General features: G+C 43.7%; 1 protein-coding gene across 3 annotated transcripts in view; it reads left to right on the top strand.

The window, feature by feature from the left end:
• Positions 1-4,227: 4,227 nt before the first annotated feature.
• Positions 4,228-17,639, top strand: part of nfatc2a (nuclear factor of activated T cells 2a) — a 62,547-nt gene continuing 49,135 nt past the window's right edge. For 2 of the 3 annotated variants that reach the window (XM_079574886.1, XM_079574887.1), the window contains exons 1-4: positions 7,964-8,119; positions 10,109-10,714; positions 11,977-12,280; positions 13,961-14,129. In XM_079574886.1, the coding sequence (XP_079431012.1) occupies positions 7,987-8,119; positions 10,109-10,714; positions 11,977-12,280; positions 13,961-14,129 (1,212 nt within the window). In that variant the 5' untranslated portion in view covers positions 7,964-7,986. Of the gene's footprint in view, positions 4,651-7,963; positions 8,120-10,108; positions 10,715-11,976; positions 12,281-13,960; positions 14,130-17,639 lie in introns of those variants that run through there. The other variant, XM_079574888.1, reaches the window with a different exon arrangement.

Here is a 17,639-nt window from a genome sequence, read left to right on the forward strand (position 1 = left end):
GGGGGCAGTACTTTTGCACATCACACTTTTCAGCTTATTTATTTATTTAAAAAAAAATCATGCATACATTTCATTTCACTTCACTATTGTGAAAATTTCAATTAAATACATTTATGTTTATGGCCCATAGTATGGCAAAATGTTGAAAAGTTAAAGGAACAGGCCACCGTTTTTCCATACTGAGATATGTTCTTACCTGAGCTTTGACGAGTTCTTTAGGACCTGTCTGATCTTCCCCCGTGCCTTCAGTCACGTAAACACAGCGCAGACGGCGTTAGCATTTAGCCTCTCCCTCTCTCCTCTATAGCTCCAAAACAGGTCAAGATAGAAGCTACCAAGCTCTTCCATGTTTTCCCAGGAGTAATTTGGCATCCGCACAGTAAAGTGAAGATTACTGCGTGGATTTCGAACTACTCCTGGTACTATTACGCCTTACAATATAGTTCCCCCTTTTATCCGCTTAGAAAATCCACATCGTTTAATTGTGTGTAATTATACTTTGTAGTGGAACACTTCACGTAACCATATTTAAATAGGGAAAACGTGGAAGAGCTTGGTAGCTTCTATCTTGACCTGTTTTGGAGCTATAGAGGAGAGAGGGAGAGGCTAAATGCTAACGCCGTCTGCGCTGTGTTTACGTGACTGAAGATCAGACAGGTCCTAAAGAACTCGTCAAAGCTCAGGTAAGAACATATCTCAGTGTGGAAAAACGGTGGCCTGTTCCTTTAAATGGAGGGGCCATACTTACCACTGTATATACAAAACACAAAGACCGCTAATAACAAACTGTAGTTTCACTTTCAACTCTGGAGGTTTTTACACAGGCTCGACCAGTCGACCTAAAGGAGCTCTCGACCCGAGTGCGGCTCTTTTGGGTCAGTGTGAATCTGGCAACAAGGACAGGTCTGACCTCAGGGAGCGAGCAGGGGTGTAGGTTCTGCAGCAGGTCAGACAGACACTGAGGAGCAACATCACACGACTCCCACGTTACTACCAGGTCCATGTCTGCCTTATGTAGTGATGAACGTGTGCAGGGCCGAGGGTGACACAGTCCTGCCTGATGAAGATGTCTTCTCCAGATTTGGAGCTTTAATATTTATGTTTATGAGTTTGTCTTAACCTCGACATGTGATTTACGTCACCTTTTGGCTTCATCCTTTGCTTCTCTCGACGCATGACATTTTTCCTCGAGATGCTGCCAGTAGTTTCACAGACTGCCCAGTGTATAAAGTATTTGTATTCATCAGTTACACGTCCTGACAGGAGCTATTGTCTGTGTGCGCTCCCCTGGGGCTCCCCGCGGGTTTCCTCTGAGCTTTCCTCATCCTTACAGGACTAAGAATAGTGGGTGTCCATTGTACAGTCTGTGAAATTATTAATGGATTAATTGGGGTCAGGATCATTCCAGGCCATGTGCACTGAAATGCAAATGACATGTTTCTAAGATTTTCATTTTTTCTGCTTGGATTTCTTTGCAGGATGTCAGAATAGCCTCAAAGAGCTGCTGCTTGGATGAAAACTGCCTCCCGCCCTCATAGATGTTTTGGTCAGGGGAGGAGGGGGTCCACATCATGAGTTTCTCTCCTTTTCTGCCCATAGCAGCCAGTGATGCAGAGGTTTTCTTTACAGCAGGACATGGTGCGTTGTCATGAGGAAGATGATCTTGTTCAGGAAAACACGGCTCTTCTTTTTGTACCAGAGAAGACAGTGGTCAGTCAGAGAGAGGTCATTTTCACACCGTCAGGGATCGTAAAGAGGCCGACTCTCCCCGTGATTCTGGCTCAAACATGACTCCGCCCCCTCCTTACTGACGTCACAGCCTTGTTGGGACATGGTGGCCATTCACCAAACATCCACTTCTCCATCCATCTGACCATCCAGGGTCACACATCAGTGAACAAGACTGTTTGAAAATGAGTTCATGTATTTCTGAGCCACTGCAGCCGTTTCTGCTTCAGCTTCAATGAACAGTTTAGGGGAGGCCGGAGAGAAGGTTTATGCCCAACTGCAGCCTCTGGAGGTTCCGACACCTTCATGTTCGGGAGACTCCAGAGGCACCAGCAGTGCGATGATTAAGAAGGTTTTCACACCTAGTCCAAGGCATTCAACTATTTCACGCTTTTCATCAGCAGAGAGATCCTTTTTCTTTCCCATATTGCTTGAAAATGATGATCTGCTTAATAATCATTTTTCAGTAGTTTTTCCTGGGCTTATCTGACAACTTCTCATCCCAGGTCCCTGAGATTGATGCAGTGTTAATTTCGTCGACTAAAATATTTAGTCTTAATTTTAGTCAAAGTGATATTTTTGACGACTAAAATTGGACTAAAACTATATTAAAAGTTTCTCATGAGACTAAAACTGTGACAAAAATGTCCAGATGTTTTAGTCGACTAAAATAAGACTAAATAAAAATGAAAAGGAGAGACTAAAATCATCCAAACTTCTATTGAGCGTCTGAAAGAGCCTCAGATCATGTAAATTCTCTGTTAAAGGATCAGCTCTGAGCTTTGTTCATGTGGAGCAGCTCCATGAAGCAGAGGAACAACATTAAACATGATTATAATGAATATTATAAATGTAAAGTCCACTAAATTAGTCTTAAATTTAGTCGACTAAATTGACATGCAATTTTAGTCGACTAAAACTAGACTAAAATTGAAACGATTTTTTTGACTAAATCTTGACTAAAATTAAATTACATTTTAGCAAAAGACTAAACTAAAATAAAATATGTTGTCAAAATTAACACTGGATTGATTGTCAGTTATTTTTACCTTTTTGACACTGAAACACAATTTGCATAATCATTTTGAACGCCGTGTACGTCTCTAGCGTCTCTAGATCAACTAAACTGTCCCAAAACGCTGCTCTCAGGATAAAGCTGATGTTTGGACACCTGTAAAGCGAGGCGGCCACATCAACATCAGGTGCAGCGAGTACAAGCTGGAAAATCTAAATCTATCTGTGGGCCTGTTGAAGCGACCATTTTGTGTGAGTAAAACATGTGCAGATGAGCCCCCCCACTGTTGACCAGCTTTCACACGTGCACTTTATCCGATATGTGCAATAGATTCTGTGAGAAAGGTTTAATGTAGAATCAGATAAATTCAGATTTGTTTTTCAGTTTTCTCTGTAGCTTAATAGACATGCAATGCAACACACAAAACACAAGTATAAATATAATTACATTAAAGCCATGCAGAAATATTACTAAAAGACTCTTAAAGACCAAGACTAAGATTTAGAGTGTTTTCAAAATGAACACTGACAGATGCCTCCACTACAAAGTCTCTTCCCTCTCTCTCCTTTCTCCCCTCCCTTTTCTCTTTCCTCCCTCTCTACCTCCCCCATCTCCTTTCTCTCCCACCTCTCTTCCCCCTCTGCTCTGTCTCTATCCCGTATCGCCCCTCTCTCTCCTCTCTCCTCCTCTCTCCCCCCCTCTCTCTCTCTCTTTCCCTCTCTTCCCCCTCTCTCTCTCGTCTCTCCCCTCTCTCGCTCTGCTGTCTTTCTCTCTTCTCTCTCTTCTCTCTCCTCCTCTCTTCCCTCTCTCCTTTGCCCCCTCTTCTATCTCCCCCTCCCCTGTTTCCTCTCTCTCCTCTCTCCCTCTCGCCCCCCTCTCTCCCCTCTCCTCCCTTGCTCTGCTGTCTCTCTTTCCCTCTCTCCTCTCTCTCTATCCCTCCTCCTGTATCTCCCCTCTCTCTCCTCTCTCCTCCTCTCTTCCCTGTCCTCTCTCCTTGTCCCCCTCTCCCTTCTCACTATCTCCCTCTCCCCTGTTTCCTCTCTCTCTCTCCTCTCTTCCCCCTCTCTCTCTCTCCTCTCCCCCTCTCTCCCACCTCTCTTTCCCCTCTCTCTCCCTCCTCTCCTGTCCTCTCTCCTTTTCCCCCTCTCCCTTCTCACTATCTCCCCCTCCCCTGTTTCCTCTCTCCTCCTCTCTCTCCTCTCTCCCCTCTCCTCTCGCGCTCTGCTGTCTCTCTTTCCCTCTCTCCTTTGCCCCCTCTTCTATCTCCCCCTCCCCTGTTTCCTCTTTCTCCTCTCTCCCTCTCACCCCCCTCTCTCTCCCTCCCTCCCTCCTCCCTCCCAGTCCAGGCAGGGTGGTGTACGCGCTCGCGCCCACAATGAGCCGCTTGTGCGCTACTGTCTGAAACTGCGAGCGCGCGCGGCCGCAGAGTGAAGCGAAATGCCTTGGCTCCGGCGGCCGGAGACGTCATGGATTCCTGAGTGTGGGGCTCCTGCTGCAGGAAAGCCCTGAGTCTCCGACATGGACGCCGGCCAGGTTTCCATGGCGAAGGCGCGCAAACAGGAGGAAACACAAGAGGGAATCCCGTTATTTTACAGCATGGGAGCATTATAAACACGGCAGCGGGGAAGGAAGCCGCTCCACACTCCCTGGACACGAGCGAGGGGAGACTTCTCCGCCACAGACGCCTGTTTTTGGACACATTCTTTGGCATTTTTACGCACAAGAACTGTATGGCAATTCCCTCTGTAGTGCGCTTCCATTTCCTTTCGGCGTTTCTAACCGACTTTTTTGATTAAGGACGTTCATTCTTTCATTACTTCGCGCTTTTGAAAGACTTTTTTTCCTCCAGATGTTTAGAGAGACGTGGAGGCTGGCGCAGTACCACGCCATGAGGGCAATGGATCAAGGTACAGCTTCAGTGTTGTGTCTCTGGTAACTAACACTTTACAATTTGATATTTTCATTCACTTTTTTGGCAACGTTTTGTTACTTCATGTCATGTGTGAACCTGGACGAGCCTGTGTGTGAATGATGTGCGCGTGGATGATCTGGATTTGATGTCTCGAGGAACATGTTTGACTCATGTCTGTGTTGCCTGTTGTCATGTGTGCCATATTTACCACAGTCATGGGCACTTCAGCTCTGATCAACTATAAGTGTTTACGGTCTTGAAGTGAGTATTGATCACTGTTGTGGAGCGTTTGTACATCGCCTGTGCGTAATGACGGCGTAACGAGACTCAAAGACAGAAACAACACTGCACTAGATCAGTATAAACATCTCAATTTGAGCACAATAATCCAAATTTTAGTTGTTTTGACTAGTTAAGAAGTTGTTGGTCATTTGTCCCAGAATATTTCACTTGTTCTGAGATGTTTCTGACTCGTTTCGATACATTTCGTCCTTATTTCAGGTCATTTTCTTTGCCAATGGGGAAAGAAAATTGGTCTTGTCTCATTGGCAATTTTACTTTCTTATTTCAAGCGAGATTTACCCTAGAACTGGTCTGAAATGTCCTCAAACAAGCAAAGCAAACTCGGTCCGATCAGGAAAAGTGTCTAAATGAGTGAAAACCGCTCAAAACAAGATACATTTCCTCAATTCAGGTCATTTAAGCCAATGCTTGATATTTACTTTTTGCAGTGAATCCGTGTTAAGTCCGCCTTTCCTGCCTTTGTAACCGAAAAACACTTGGAAAATAATCTATACGCAGCAGTTACGCGCCCTGCAGTGACAGTGAACGCCTTTGCTTTTCTTTACGCACGGTGCGCTGGTCACGTGCTGCTGGATTAAGGCTCGGGGAACCCCTTCGGGACTCCCATCAGAGGCGGACACACGGGTCTCACGTCCAGGCTCGATACGAAACACCAGAGGAGGAAAAGCCGAGCCAGATGGTTTATCCACGTGTGATGAATGTTTAATACCCCGTTTACGCGCGGAGAAGAGGAAATAAGCGACCACTGCCACCACCACGCCCGAGTTCACTGGGTTTGGCGTGAGATTTGACGCGGTACATGTCGCGCTGCCGCAGAGGGCACTCGTGCTGCCAGATTAAAGGGAAAGTGGTGGAACAATATCAGCCTGAACCAAGTCGAGGGGCCACATGGTTAAACAATACGTGAACAAATAAAGAGTCAGTTCTGGTTTGACTGGAGAAAAAGTTATTGATATTTGGCTGTTTTCTCCAGGGAGGCGTATTTCAGCAGAGAGACAGGCAAAGGTGTTACACAGAGGTGAACCATAATATTTGAACCAATTATGGTAATATATTAGTAATTACAGTTTGAAGGGACTATACAGAGTTTAAAGAGCGGGTATTCTGCTTTTTTCAGTCCCATAGCACCAGTCTATATCACACTACAATGATGACAAACCTTCTGTTGGTCTGTAAATGCAGTAAATTAGAATAACTGCCTTGTATAAAATGTCTCTCTCAAAATGGCTGTAGTGAATGTCTTGAAATAGGCCTCTGTCTCTTTAAGAACCTCTGAGCCTTTAGACACGCCCCCTCCACACGCTGTCTGTGGCATCAGTGGGGAGGGGGTTCTGCTGAGGAGCAGTGGTCGGTTACTCGGCTGGTGACGAAAGCTCGGAGGCGTCTCCAGGAGGTGGGGGCGTTCCTAGGAGGACTCAGGCAAACCTATCCCTAAAATGGCCGCCATCAGAGTTTTTACAGATGACTCAGAAATACGTGAATGTGCCAAGGCAACACTTCAGCCATGTTTTTAATGAGGGAGTGACAGAATAACATGAGGGAAAGCTTGAAAAAGTTCATTTTGCATAATACCCCCCCTTAAATTTTTTTTTAGAATTATGTATGTTCCTCCATGTCCTAATGTGTAGAATGAGCCCAAACCTTTTCACCACAACTGTCTCTGTCACTCAGAAAGTTGTTACTTCGGGTCAGAAGTGCCGTCATGCACGAGCTGAATATAGAGACTGCAGTTATGCGTAAGACCTGAGGTGGCAGTAGTGAGCATAAAACGACCAACTGCATCTGGTCTCTTTAAGTAACTCGAGAGTTACAAGTGCATTTAAATGGTTTGTGTTGATGTACAGGAAAAAAAAGCCAAACTCCCCCTAACAGCGACGCTGGTGTAAGATCTGCGGTTCCGTAACGTCGTCAAAACAAACATGAGAGAATGTGGGAAGCAAAGAAAAAGGAAATCTTCGACGGCAGTTTTACTCAGTGGCATTATTACTATTTTCGGGTCGTATTTTGCCAAGATCAGGGGCGGACTGGCCACATGTCCATCCTGGAAGAGCACAGAAGGGCCACTGGCTCTCGGGCCACCGGTCCCGCCTCTGAATTTTCTCCTTAACCTCTTACCCCCCACCTTAACCGAGCTTTACCCAAGTCTAAAAGCTTAAAAGAGAAGCATTGAAATAGCGACGAAAACGAGGGTGAAAAGCAACAAAAAAGTGACAAAAACGTGACGACGTAGCAATGAAAAAAGCGATGGAAAAGGAATAAAGAGTCAAAAAAGCAATGAAAAAGCAACAAAAAGACAACACAAAAAATGCAGCAATCACTTTTGTAGGCTTAGCTTTCAAATTAAGCGCTACACCGTTGCTTTCCAGTTGAGAAGCTTTTAGATTTGGGTAAAGCTGAACTCGAGAAAAGGCACTCGGTTAAGACGGGAGGTAAGAGGTTAAGATATGTCTTTGGGGAAGTGCTTGGGCCAGGCTGGTCAGAGTCCAGGGCCGTTTTTCAGTCCCAGTCCGCCCCTGGCCAAGAGTAACTAAAAAGTAACTCAAAGTAGTGTAACTGGATTACATTTTTGAAACAGTAATATGTAATACAAACACATGATATAGCTGTAACTACTAACATAGAATATATTACAGTTCTAAAGTAGCTTCCCCAACAGTGGCAGGCTCATAAAAACGACTCTCAAAGTAAAGCCACACCAAATGTAACTTGGTGATAAATCCCGTCTGCCTCATCACTTCCTTCCTCTTCCGCGTGGGGGCAGCACCTCCCCAGTCTGCGTCCGCGCGCCTCGTTTCTGGGACTCCTCTTTCATCTCTCCTCCGCCACAGACGCGTGACGCACAAACCAAACCAAACCAAACCTGAAAAAGAGGCGCTCGGAGTTTGACATTTTCGGACACGCCTCCCTCCGCCTGTGACAGCGAAAGCAGGAAACCCCCCAGGGCGCACCGACGCGCGTGCAGGCTCCTTCTTTCAAAAAACACCAAACAAAACCATTCGGGGAGAACGAGGGGGGAAAAGTTGGACACATGAGCGCGTTTTACGAGCAGAAGGACCTGGAGGAAGAGCTGAGCGGCGTGAGCTGCCCGGAGGAGGACCTGCAGTTTGAGTACCTGTTTGAGTACGAGCCTCCTGGCAGCGACGCGGCGGGGGGGAATCAAGGTGGGTCCCGTCAGGCTTTCACGGTCACACGCGCTCCAGAGTCTTCACTTTCTTCCACTGAGGCTTTTGTTTCCACGGTGCTTCGGTTCTTTGTTTATTTACCACAGTTTTGTAAGGAGGAAGTGCACTTGTTCAGCTCTGGGCGCGCGCTTCCATGTGAGACTCTCGGATACTTCATTACTGCAGTTTTTGTTTGACACAGGGACATTGTATAACTGACCAAAACAGATACACTGGACCAGGGGCGGACTGGCCATGTGTCCATTCTGGAAGAGCACAGAGGGGCCACCGCGGTCTGGCCTCTCACTTTACCCAAATCTAAAAGCTTAACCTCTTAACTCCCGCCTGAACCGAGAGGATCTTTTTCCTCACGTCATCAGATTTTTTTTTCCATAATTTTTTTGTTGGGTATTCAACTCATTTTTGTCATTTTTTGGTCATATTTGTATAAATTTTTTGTCACATTTTTGTAATTTTTTTTTTTAATTTTTTTGTCACTTTTTTTAAATCATTTTTGTGACATTTTTGCCACTTTTTCATAATTTTTTTGTCAAACTTTTCTCACTTTTTTGTCACATTTCCATCATTGTTTTCGTCTCAGTTTTGTCACTATTTTCTCACCTTTTTTTCCAGAAGCTTTTGGATTGGGGTAAAGCCAAACTGGAGAAAATGTGCTCGGTTCAGGTGGGAGTTAAGGGTTAAAAGAAAAGCATCCAAAAAAGAAAAATGTCCTGGAAAAGCAACAAAAAAGTGACAAAAACACAACAAAATGTGACGAAAACGTGACGACAAAGCGATGAAAAAAGCGATGAAAAAACAACAATAACATGAAAAAAAACCCGAAAAACAAGCAACGAAAACACAACGAAAAGCCACAAAAAAGTCATGAAAATGCAACATAAAAAAAAAAACTGAAAGGACTGAAAACCAGCCCTGGACTCTGGTCAGTCTGGCCCAAATTAGAGTAAATGTGACACTTCCAAAAATACATATGTGAACCTCTGACCCCCCCGCCTTAACCCAGAGCATTTCCTCCAGTTCGGCTTTGCCCGAATCTAAAAGCTTCTTGACTGGAGAGCAACACTGTAACGCCTCATTTGGAAGCTAAAATCTAGAAAAGTGATGGTAACTTTTTGTCATGTTTTTGTTGCTTTTTCATTACTTTTTTCATCGCTTTGTCGTCACGTTTTCGTCACATTTTGTTGTGTTTTTGTCACTTTTTTGTTGCTTTTCCAGGACATTTTTCTTTTTTGGATGCTTTTCTTTTAACCCTTAACTCCCACCTGAACCGAGCACATTTTCTCCAGTTTGGCTTTACCCCAATCCAAAAGCTTCTGGAAAAAAGGTGTGAAAATAGTGACAAAACTGAGACGAAAACAATGATGGAAATGAGACAAAAAAGTGAGAAAACATTTAGAAAAAAGTGACGAAAAATTTATGAAAAAATGAAAAAAATGTGACAAAAAATGACAAAAAAGTTACAAAAATGAGGTGAATACCTGACAAAAAAAAATATGGAAAAAAAATCTGATGACGTGAGGAAAAAGATCCTCTCAGTTCAGGCGGGGGTTAAGGGGTTAAGGAAGTGCTGATGGAGTAAACTTAAGGGAAATGTTTCTTGAAGGCTCTAATCATGAAATTCACATTGTACAAACCACTACAGACCCTAAATATAAAATCAAAGTAGGCTTTCATCTAAAATACTACATTTTTTGGTCATTTTTGCTCCATTTTAGTCTGTGTGAGCCAGAAAACGATTGATCGATTACTAAAATAGTTGTCGACTCTTTCAATAATCGATTAGTCGTTTCAGCCCTACTAATATTTAGTCTTATGACGAGGGAAAAATCAGCCTGGGGTCAAACAAACTCTACTGTTCTAGGAATGGTCAGGTGAATGCGTGGGTGTCTGAGAGTTAACCTGATGTGTTTTATTAATTATATCCTGAAAACATGTCCTAACATATGGATATATCCGTGTTTTTTGCAGATGACCCAAACCTCGGCTCCCACAAAGTCCTCAGTCCCGACTCGGATCACTCCTTCCCGCTGGACGAACCGTCTCCGTTCCCCCTCAAGTCCTGCAGCCCGCACTACAGCGACCCCACCCACGGAGAGGCCCTGCCCGGGTACGACCACCCGGAGACCAGAGGGGGGTACCACCTGGCCCTCAGCCCCCGCATCGAGATCACCCCGTCCCGCGAGCACTTCCAGCATGACCCCCTCCACAACCACCACCAGAACCTCAGCCCCAGACCCACGCTCACCGTCCCCGGGCACGACAACCTGGCTTACCGAGAGCCGCAGTGCCTGAGCCCCGCCAGCAGCAACTCCTCCACCTCCTGGCACTCGGAGAGCTACTCCCCCTGGGCGTCCCCCTGCGTGTCCCCGAGCAACACCGGTCAGAACCCGGGTGACCTGTGCCCGCGCTTCCAGAACATCCACACTGGATCTCCCCGCACCTCCCCAGGCACCTCGCCCCGCACCAGCCTGACCGAAGAGGGCTGCCTGGGCCCGCGATCTCCCTCCCCCAGGGCCGGCTCGCGCTCCACGTCTCCGCAGGGGAAACGCACCTACGACATGTACCGCAATCCAGGTTTGTGTGGGACGGATCTGTCGGAAGGCTAAGAATGTGTTTTAAAGAGGGGGTGTAGATACAGATGGCATTGTTGGAATTGCCCATAAATGGTCATTTTCGAAGCTGCCAGAGAGGGAAAACAAAGAGGTTACTCTACCACTAAATGCTGTTTTTATTAAAGGAACAGGCCACCGTTTTTCCATACTGAGATATGTTCTTACCTGAGCTTTGACGAGTTCTTCAGGACCTGTCTGATCTTCCCCCGTGCCTTCAGTCACGTAAACACAGCGCAGACGGCGTTAGCATTTAGCCTCTCCCTCTCTCCTCTATAGCTCCAAAACAGGTCAAGATAGAAGCTACCAAGCTCTTCCACGTTTTCCCTATTTAAATATGGTTACGTGAAGTGTTCCACTACAAAGTATAATTACACAAAATTAAACAATGTGGATTTTCTAAGCGGATAAAAGGGGGGACTATATTGTAAGGCGTAATAATACCAGGAGTAGTTCGAAATCTGCGCAGTAATCTTCACTTTACTACGAGGCGCAGCTCTCAGCTGAGGAGAGAAGAAGCAACAAACTGGAGAATTGTTTAGTGTAAACACAATAATCCACATAGAGCTGACTTTATTACAGACTGCGCTCTCTAAACCAGAGTCTGAGCTGGATTTAACCAGAGCTTAATGTTGTTAGCGCTGCAGCGTCTGCAGTGTTTACAACATACAGGCTAACGATGCTAACTCGCGGCTAGCAGTTTTGGCCATTCTGACGCCGTTTTATGCCCAGGGGTTTATTCATCTGAAAAACTAACCCAGCGACTAAAAAGTCCTCAGAAAATCCAACTTAAAGACACACAGCATGTTTATATTGAGGGAAAATGAGCTGCAGCAGAACAATGAAAACGCTGTAGCTTCTCGCTAAGTTACTACAAACACACGAGAAAATCTACAGGAGCTGAAGTAAAGACGAAAAGAGACCATTTAAGTAACATCTCAATACTATTGTTAAATAAAAAACACATAAATGAATAAAGCTCAGGCATTGGGAGCTTTAGGACATGGGCTTTTCTGTCTGTGATGGACAGAGACATAAAAATAAAAAATTATATTGAATGAAAATAAATAAATGGCATCAGCAAAATTCTAATATAACTGCTCTTAAATGTGTCGCCGACTTTACTTAAGGAAATGTACATGAGTAAATTAACTAATTACAAACCAATCTGCTGTGAAAGAAGTAAGAACGTTGAAGAAAATGCCTTGTGTGTTTTCTACCCCGCAGCTTTGCTCCCAGGGCACCGCTCGAGAAGCCCCTCCCCCCACGGCAGGCACGAGGAGCTCGCCATCGGGGCGCACTACCCCGGCCTCGGCGACGCCATGAACGGGTTTGGCGTGGGACAGCCCGGCCTCGTGCCCACCAAGATCGTGAAGACGGCCAACCAGCTGTACACGCTGTACCCGGAGAACAACGGGGAGCCCAACTACCTGGTGTCATGTGACCAGGAGCTGAAGACCAAGGCCGCCCCGGAGCCGTTCTTCGTCATCCCCCAGATCTGGCCCAAGCCGCTGGTGTCGAGCCTCTGCAGGTGAGAAACGCGGCGCAGTCTACTTACTTACTCTATGCTTACTCTATATTCCTCTCTAAAATCGATGTTTCACGCTGTGGTCAATTTTGAGATTTTATTGCGTTTTGAACCTAAATTAAGAGAAATGAAGGCTTTGAATGTGATTAAAAAGCATTTAATTAGATTCAAATAGGCGTTAAATCTCAATATCCTGGTAAATTATGACCGTTTTTACTGTATAAGTTTATCGGAAATACCAATTGTTGCTGAAATTGCAAGTTTTGGCTGAAATTGACCACATTTTCTTGCTCAAAAGTTTCCTGTTTTGCCCAATTCTCTTTCCTCTGATTGATGAAATGTTTGCAAATCTTAAGAAATGAAGTATGCGCTGATTTCTGCGTTTGTTGCATTAAAACATAGTATTTGGGCATTCAGAAGCTTTACATTTGACTTCCTTCTGCCCGTGTAAACCCTGTATAAACCATACATTTACATCTGGCTCTATTATTCCAATTTAAATTTGATCAAGGTCGACTTTATTCCTATAGCACATTTACAACAACCACAGCTGCAAGAAAATGTGGTCAATTTCAGCCAAAACTACAACTAAATATGTTTTAGAGAAACGATATCGCATTTTCGATAAACTTATGCAGTAAAACCGGTCATAATTTTCCAGGATATTGAGATTTAACGCCTGTTTGAATCTAATTGAATCCTTTTTAATGCCATTTTTAACGGCCAAATACTTTATATTAATGCCACAAACGTAGAAAAAAATATTTGCAAACATTTCGTCAATCAGAGGAAAGAGAATTGGGCAAAACAGGAAACCTTTGAGCAAGAAAATGTGGTCAATTTCAGCCAAAACTTGCAATTTCAGCAACAATTGGTATTTTCGATAAACTTATACAGTTAAAACGGTCATGATTTTCCAGGATAATGAGATTTAATGCCTGTTTGAATTTGCTTTTTAATGACATTCAAAGCCTTAGTTTCTCTTAATTCACGTAATGACATTTGAGGTTCAAAACCACTGCCTGAAACATGGATTTTAGTGCGGAACAGACCGTGAGGAGTCTGGGCTTGTTCGGATTTTGAATTGGCCAGGCAGCTGTAGGAATGAGAAGGTGTAAAAAAGTAAATTCAAGCTTTCACTTTCAGCCAACGGCATGCTGGCAAAGGGCCGGCGTACAATCGAAACAGACGGCTTGTCGAGTTGCACTACTTCTCGAACTGCAGAACTATCGAGTCATTTTACATTCAGCCGTCGAGTTCCGCTTTTTCAGCAAATAACATGATTTCATAAATGTTACTGTCGAATTAGGCAGTTTATTCTACATGTAATTAGTGAATGATTGCCTTTAAATATCTGTCTGTAGTAAATGTAGGCTTTCAAAACAAAAAAAGTACAAGTTTTGTCAATAATCAGAAAGCATGAGCGTTTAAATGTAATAAAAGTTGCTGAGGGAAGAGTCGTCTGCTCTTTAGTTACGTAATATTATGCAAGACAAAGTTTACCAGCTGTTAATAACTCGTACAAGGTCAAATACTCAGAAATATCAACTTATTTCCACACAAAAAGTTGCATAATGCACCTTTAAGTTTCAAACTGCCTGTGAATGTAGTTTATTTTTCCACTGCACTGTCTCGCCTGAACACGATTGTGAAATATAATGACAGTACCGTCTGTTCCCGCAGCCTCCCGGTGTCCTCGCTACCTCCGCTGGAGTGGCCGCTGCCGAAGCGCACGGAGCAGTTCGAGCTGCACATCGAGGTCCAGCCCAAGCCCCACCACAGGGCGCACTACGAGACCGAGGGCAGCAGGGGCGCAGTCAAGGCCCCCACCGGAGGACACCCAGTGGTGCAGGTCAGCCCAGGCTCACGCTAACGGTTTCTCCCTTTACATGAGGAGTAAATGTGCTGCTTTTATCAAACACTGTTCATTCATGTATTTTATACATCTGAAAGGCGGGGTGTTCCAAGATTTGACCTTAGAACTAGTGAGAAATGTCCTCAAACAAGCAAAGTAAACTTGGTCTGATCAGGACAGAGTCTAAATGAGTGAAAACCGCTCAAAACAAGATTCATATTCTCAATTCAAGTCATTTAAACCCATGTTCAGGGCTGGACTGGCCATATGTCCTGTGTTCTGGAAGAGCACAGAAGGGCCACTGGCTCCAGGGCCACCGGTCTGGCCTCTCACTTTACCTTACCCTTAACCGAGCTTTACCCAAATCTAAAAGCTTAACCTCTTAACTCCCGCCTGAACCGAGAGGATCTTTTTCCTCACGTCATCAGATTTTTTTCATTTTTTTTGTTGCGTATTCAACTCATTTTTGTAACTCATTTTTTTGTCATTTTTTGTCACATTTTTGTCATTTTTTCGTCTAATTTTTGTCATTTTTTGGACAAATTGTTATCAAATTTTTGTCACTTTTTTCGTCTAATTTTTGTCATTTTTTTGTCGTTTTTTTGTCACATTTTTGTCATTTTTTTGTAATTTTTTTGTCATTTATTTTGTCATTTTTGTGACATTTTTGCCACTTTTTTATCCATTTTTCGTCACTTTTTTGTCACATTTCCATCATTGTTTTCGTTTCAGTTTTGTCGCTCTTCTCAATGTGCTCGGTTCAGGTGGGAGTTAAGGGGTTAAAATAAAAGCATCCAAAAACAAAAACGTGCTGGAAAAGCAACAACAATGTGACGAAAACGTGACGACAAAGCAATGAAAAAAGCGATGAAAAAAACACAAAAAACATGAAAAAAACCCAGATAAACAAGAGACGAAAACACAACGAAAAAGTGACAAAAAAGTGACGAAAACACGCCAAAAAGCCACAAAAAAGTAATGAAAAAGCAACAAAAACATGAGGCGTTACAGTGTTGCTCTCCAGTCAAGAAGCTTTTAGATTTGGGCAAAGCCGAACTGGAGAAAATGCTCTGGGTTAAGGCGGGGGGTCAGAGGTTCACATGTGTATTTGTGGAAGTATCACATTTACGCTGATTTGGGCCAGGCTGACCAGAGTCCAGGGCTGGTTTTCAGTCCCAGTCCAGCCCTGCTCATGTTGATTGTTGAAAAGCTGAATTGCATTGAGATGAACCTTTCTTATCAAGCAGACTTTATATTTATATTGAGTTCAGTTTTGGTAAGAGCTTTGCATAAGATCTTATTTGCCTACGCACACGGTACAATACGCTCATTATGCCCCGGCTCGCGCTATGAAAATGAGAGCTCTGAACAAAACCAGAGCTGTTCCAGCGTTTGTCGATGTCAAAGGGAGGCAGTTACTTTGGCTGAACTCGTCGACCCTGTGCCTCATGTTTCTGATTCCTACAGTTATTGGGAAGGTTGAGTAAAACTTAAAATGGCATTGAATTACCAGGTATTGTACTGATTCTGAGCAGGTCTGGACCATTTTTCGTGCTTTTGACTTTTTGTCTCGAGTGTTTTTGTCTTATTTTAAGTGTGTAGGTTAATTTATCTTATTTTAAGCAAATAAATGATTGTATCTTTGGCTCTTTTTTCAGTGCAAACCTTCTCAAAAATCTGCATAAATTGTCTTAAGGGTCATTCCGTCCCATATAACCCACATGCTCAGAATCCTCCCCTGGTGACCCTCTCAGATTTGGATGAGTTCCTCCACATGTATGATGTATAATCTCGATTAGATTAAAATTCGATTAATCGCCCAGGCCTACGATATCGGGATATGAACATTGAAGATATCAATATCGCAAAGGAAAAATATATTGTTATCGTATTGAAATCGAGATATAAACATTCAAAATATTAAAATAAAAAAGCAAGATATCAACGATGTACCCTGCAAAAAGTGAATATCAAGCATTGGCTTAAATGACTTGAATTGAGGAAATGTATCTCGTTTTGAGCGGTTTTCACTCATTTAGACACTTTTCCTGATCGGACCAAGTTTCCTTTGCTTGTTTGAGGACATTTCAGACCAGTTCTAGGGTAAATCTCGCTTGAAATAAGAAAGTAAAATTGCCAATGAGATAAGACCAATGTTCTTTCCCCATTGGCAAAGAAAATGACCTGAAATAAGGATGAAACGTATCGAAACGAGTCAGAAACATCTCAGAACAAGTGAAATAATCCGGGACAAATGCCCAAGAACAACTTAACTAGACAAAACAACTAAACTTTGGATTATTGTGCTCAGATTGAGATGTTTATACTGATCTAGTTAATTACTTTTTGCAGTGTATAGATTTTCATCAATAAAACTGCACTCTTTTGTATTATGATTTTATTTTTCTGAAAAATGCTTGGTTTTCACCTAACCCGTAGTTATATCGCATCGATATCGAGATGTTAAATTTCGTCCATATCGTTCAGCCCTGACAGATACTCAGTCATTTGGCGGATTTGTCGACTCAAGTCAAAATGACTGAAAATATGGTCAAATATTCTTAATTCAACTCATTTTGACTCATTTAGATGTGAGTTTTTGCAGCACTTTTCTAACCTCAAAGCCTCTTGCCACACCTGCCCTCCATCGCAGTGCAACGACAGGCAAAAACACCGGCCGTAGCTTCACTATGAAGCAGCAACACATGGGAGCAAGGTCTGAGACGAAACACATTCACCATAGAAATCTCACACGTTCTCCATCCAAATTTAAACTTTCGACACTTTCGATTGCTCTAATATCAAATTCACTGCCTTTTTTTAACCCGCGTCTCAAAATCCACTTAAACAGTGACTTTTTCTTACCCATATAGAGTCAGAATAGTTTCTGTTTGTACCTTGGTTTCGCCGCATCGAGTCCAAACCAGAACTACCATATCTGCGTCCACTTCCCCTTTTGTTTGGTGACTTTTGGTTTTTAGGAAGCTGACTGCAACACAACGTTTTAAAAGCCCGTCCGTGGAGCTATTTAAAGTAATTAATGAAAGTGGCCCGTTAAATCCGCAGCGTGACTCATTCCGACCAAAAATAACTTTACTGCGTTACTGTGGCGATGTTGTAAACAGCGGTGGGAAGAAGCGAGAGCGGCTTGAGGAACGTGGAGTTTGTTAGTGACAGAACAAGTATCAGTGAGGAGTAAACGCAGGATTCAAGGTTCACTGGGCTCACAAGTCGTCTTCACAACGGAAGTACGAGTATTTATAGTAGTTACAATCACAGCGGTGGTAACAGTGAGAGTAACTTGGAGTAACTGAAGCATGTTAATCTAAAAAAGAACTCACTCGAAAGTAGTTGTGGGGCAGTTCTTCTGGAGCCGGCGGCCCAAGACGATGGAAGGTAAAAAACAAAACCTGGCTTGTTCGTCTCGAGTTGCTGCTGGTCACGGTGATGTCTCCGAGACGTCCCCTGGCGATAAGGCGAGTCTCCAGGTAGACTCTTCGAGAGGTC

This window comes from Gobius niger (assembly GCF_951799975.1).
Source record: "Gobius niger genome assembly, chromosome: 17".
In the NCBI taxonomy this organism is placed as follows: domain Eukaryota; kingdom Metazoa; phylum Chordata; class Actinopteri; order Gobiiformes; family Gobiidae; genus Gobius; species Gobius niger.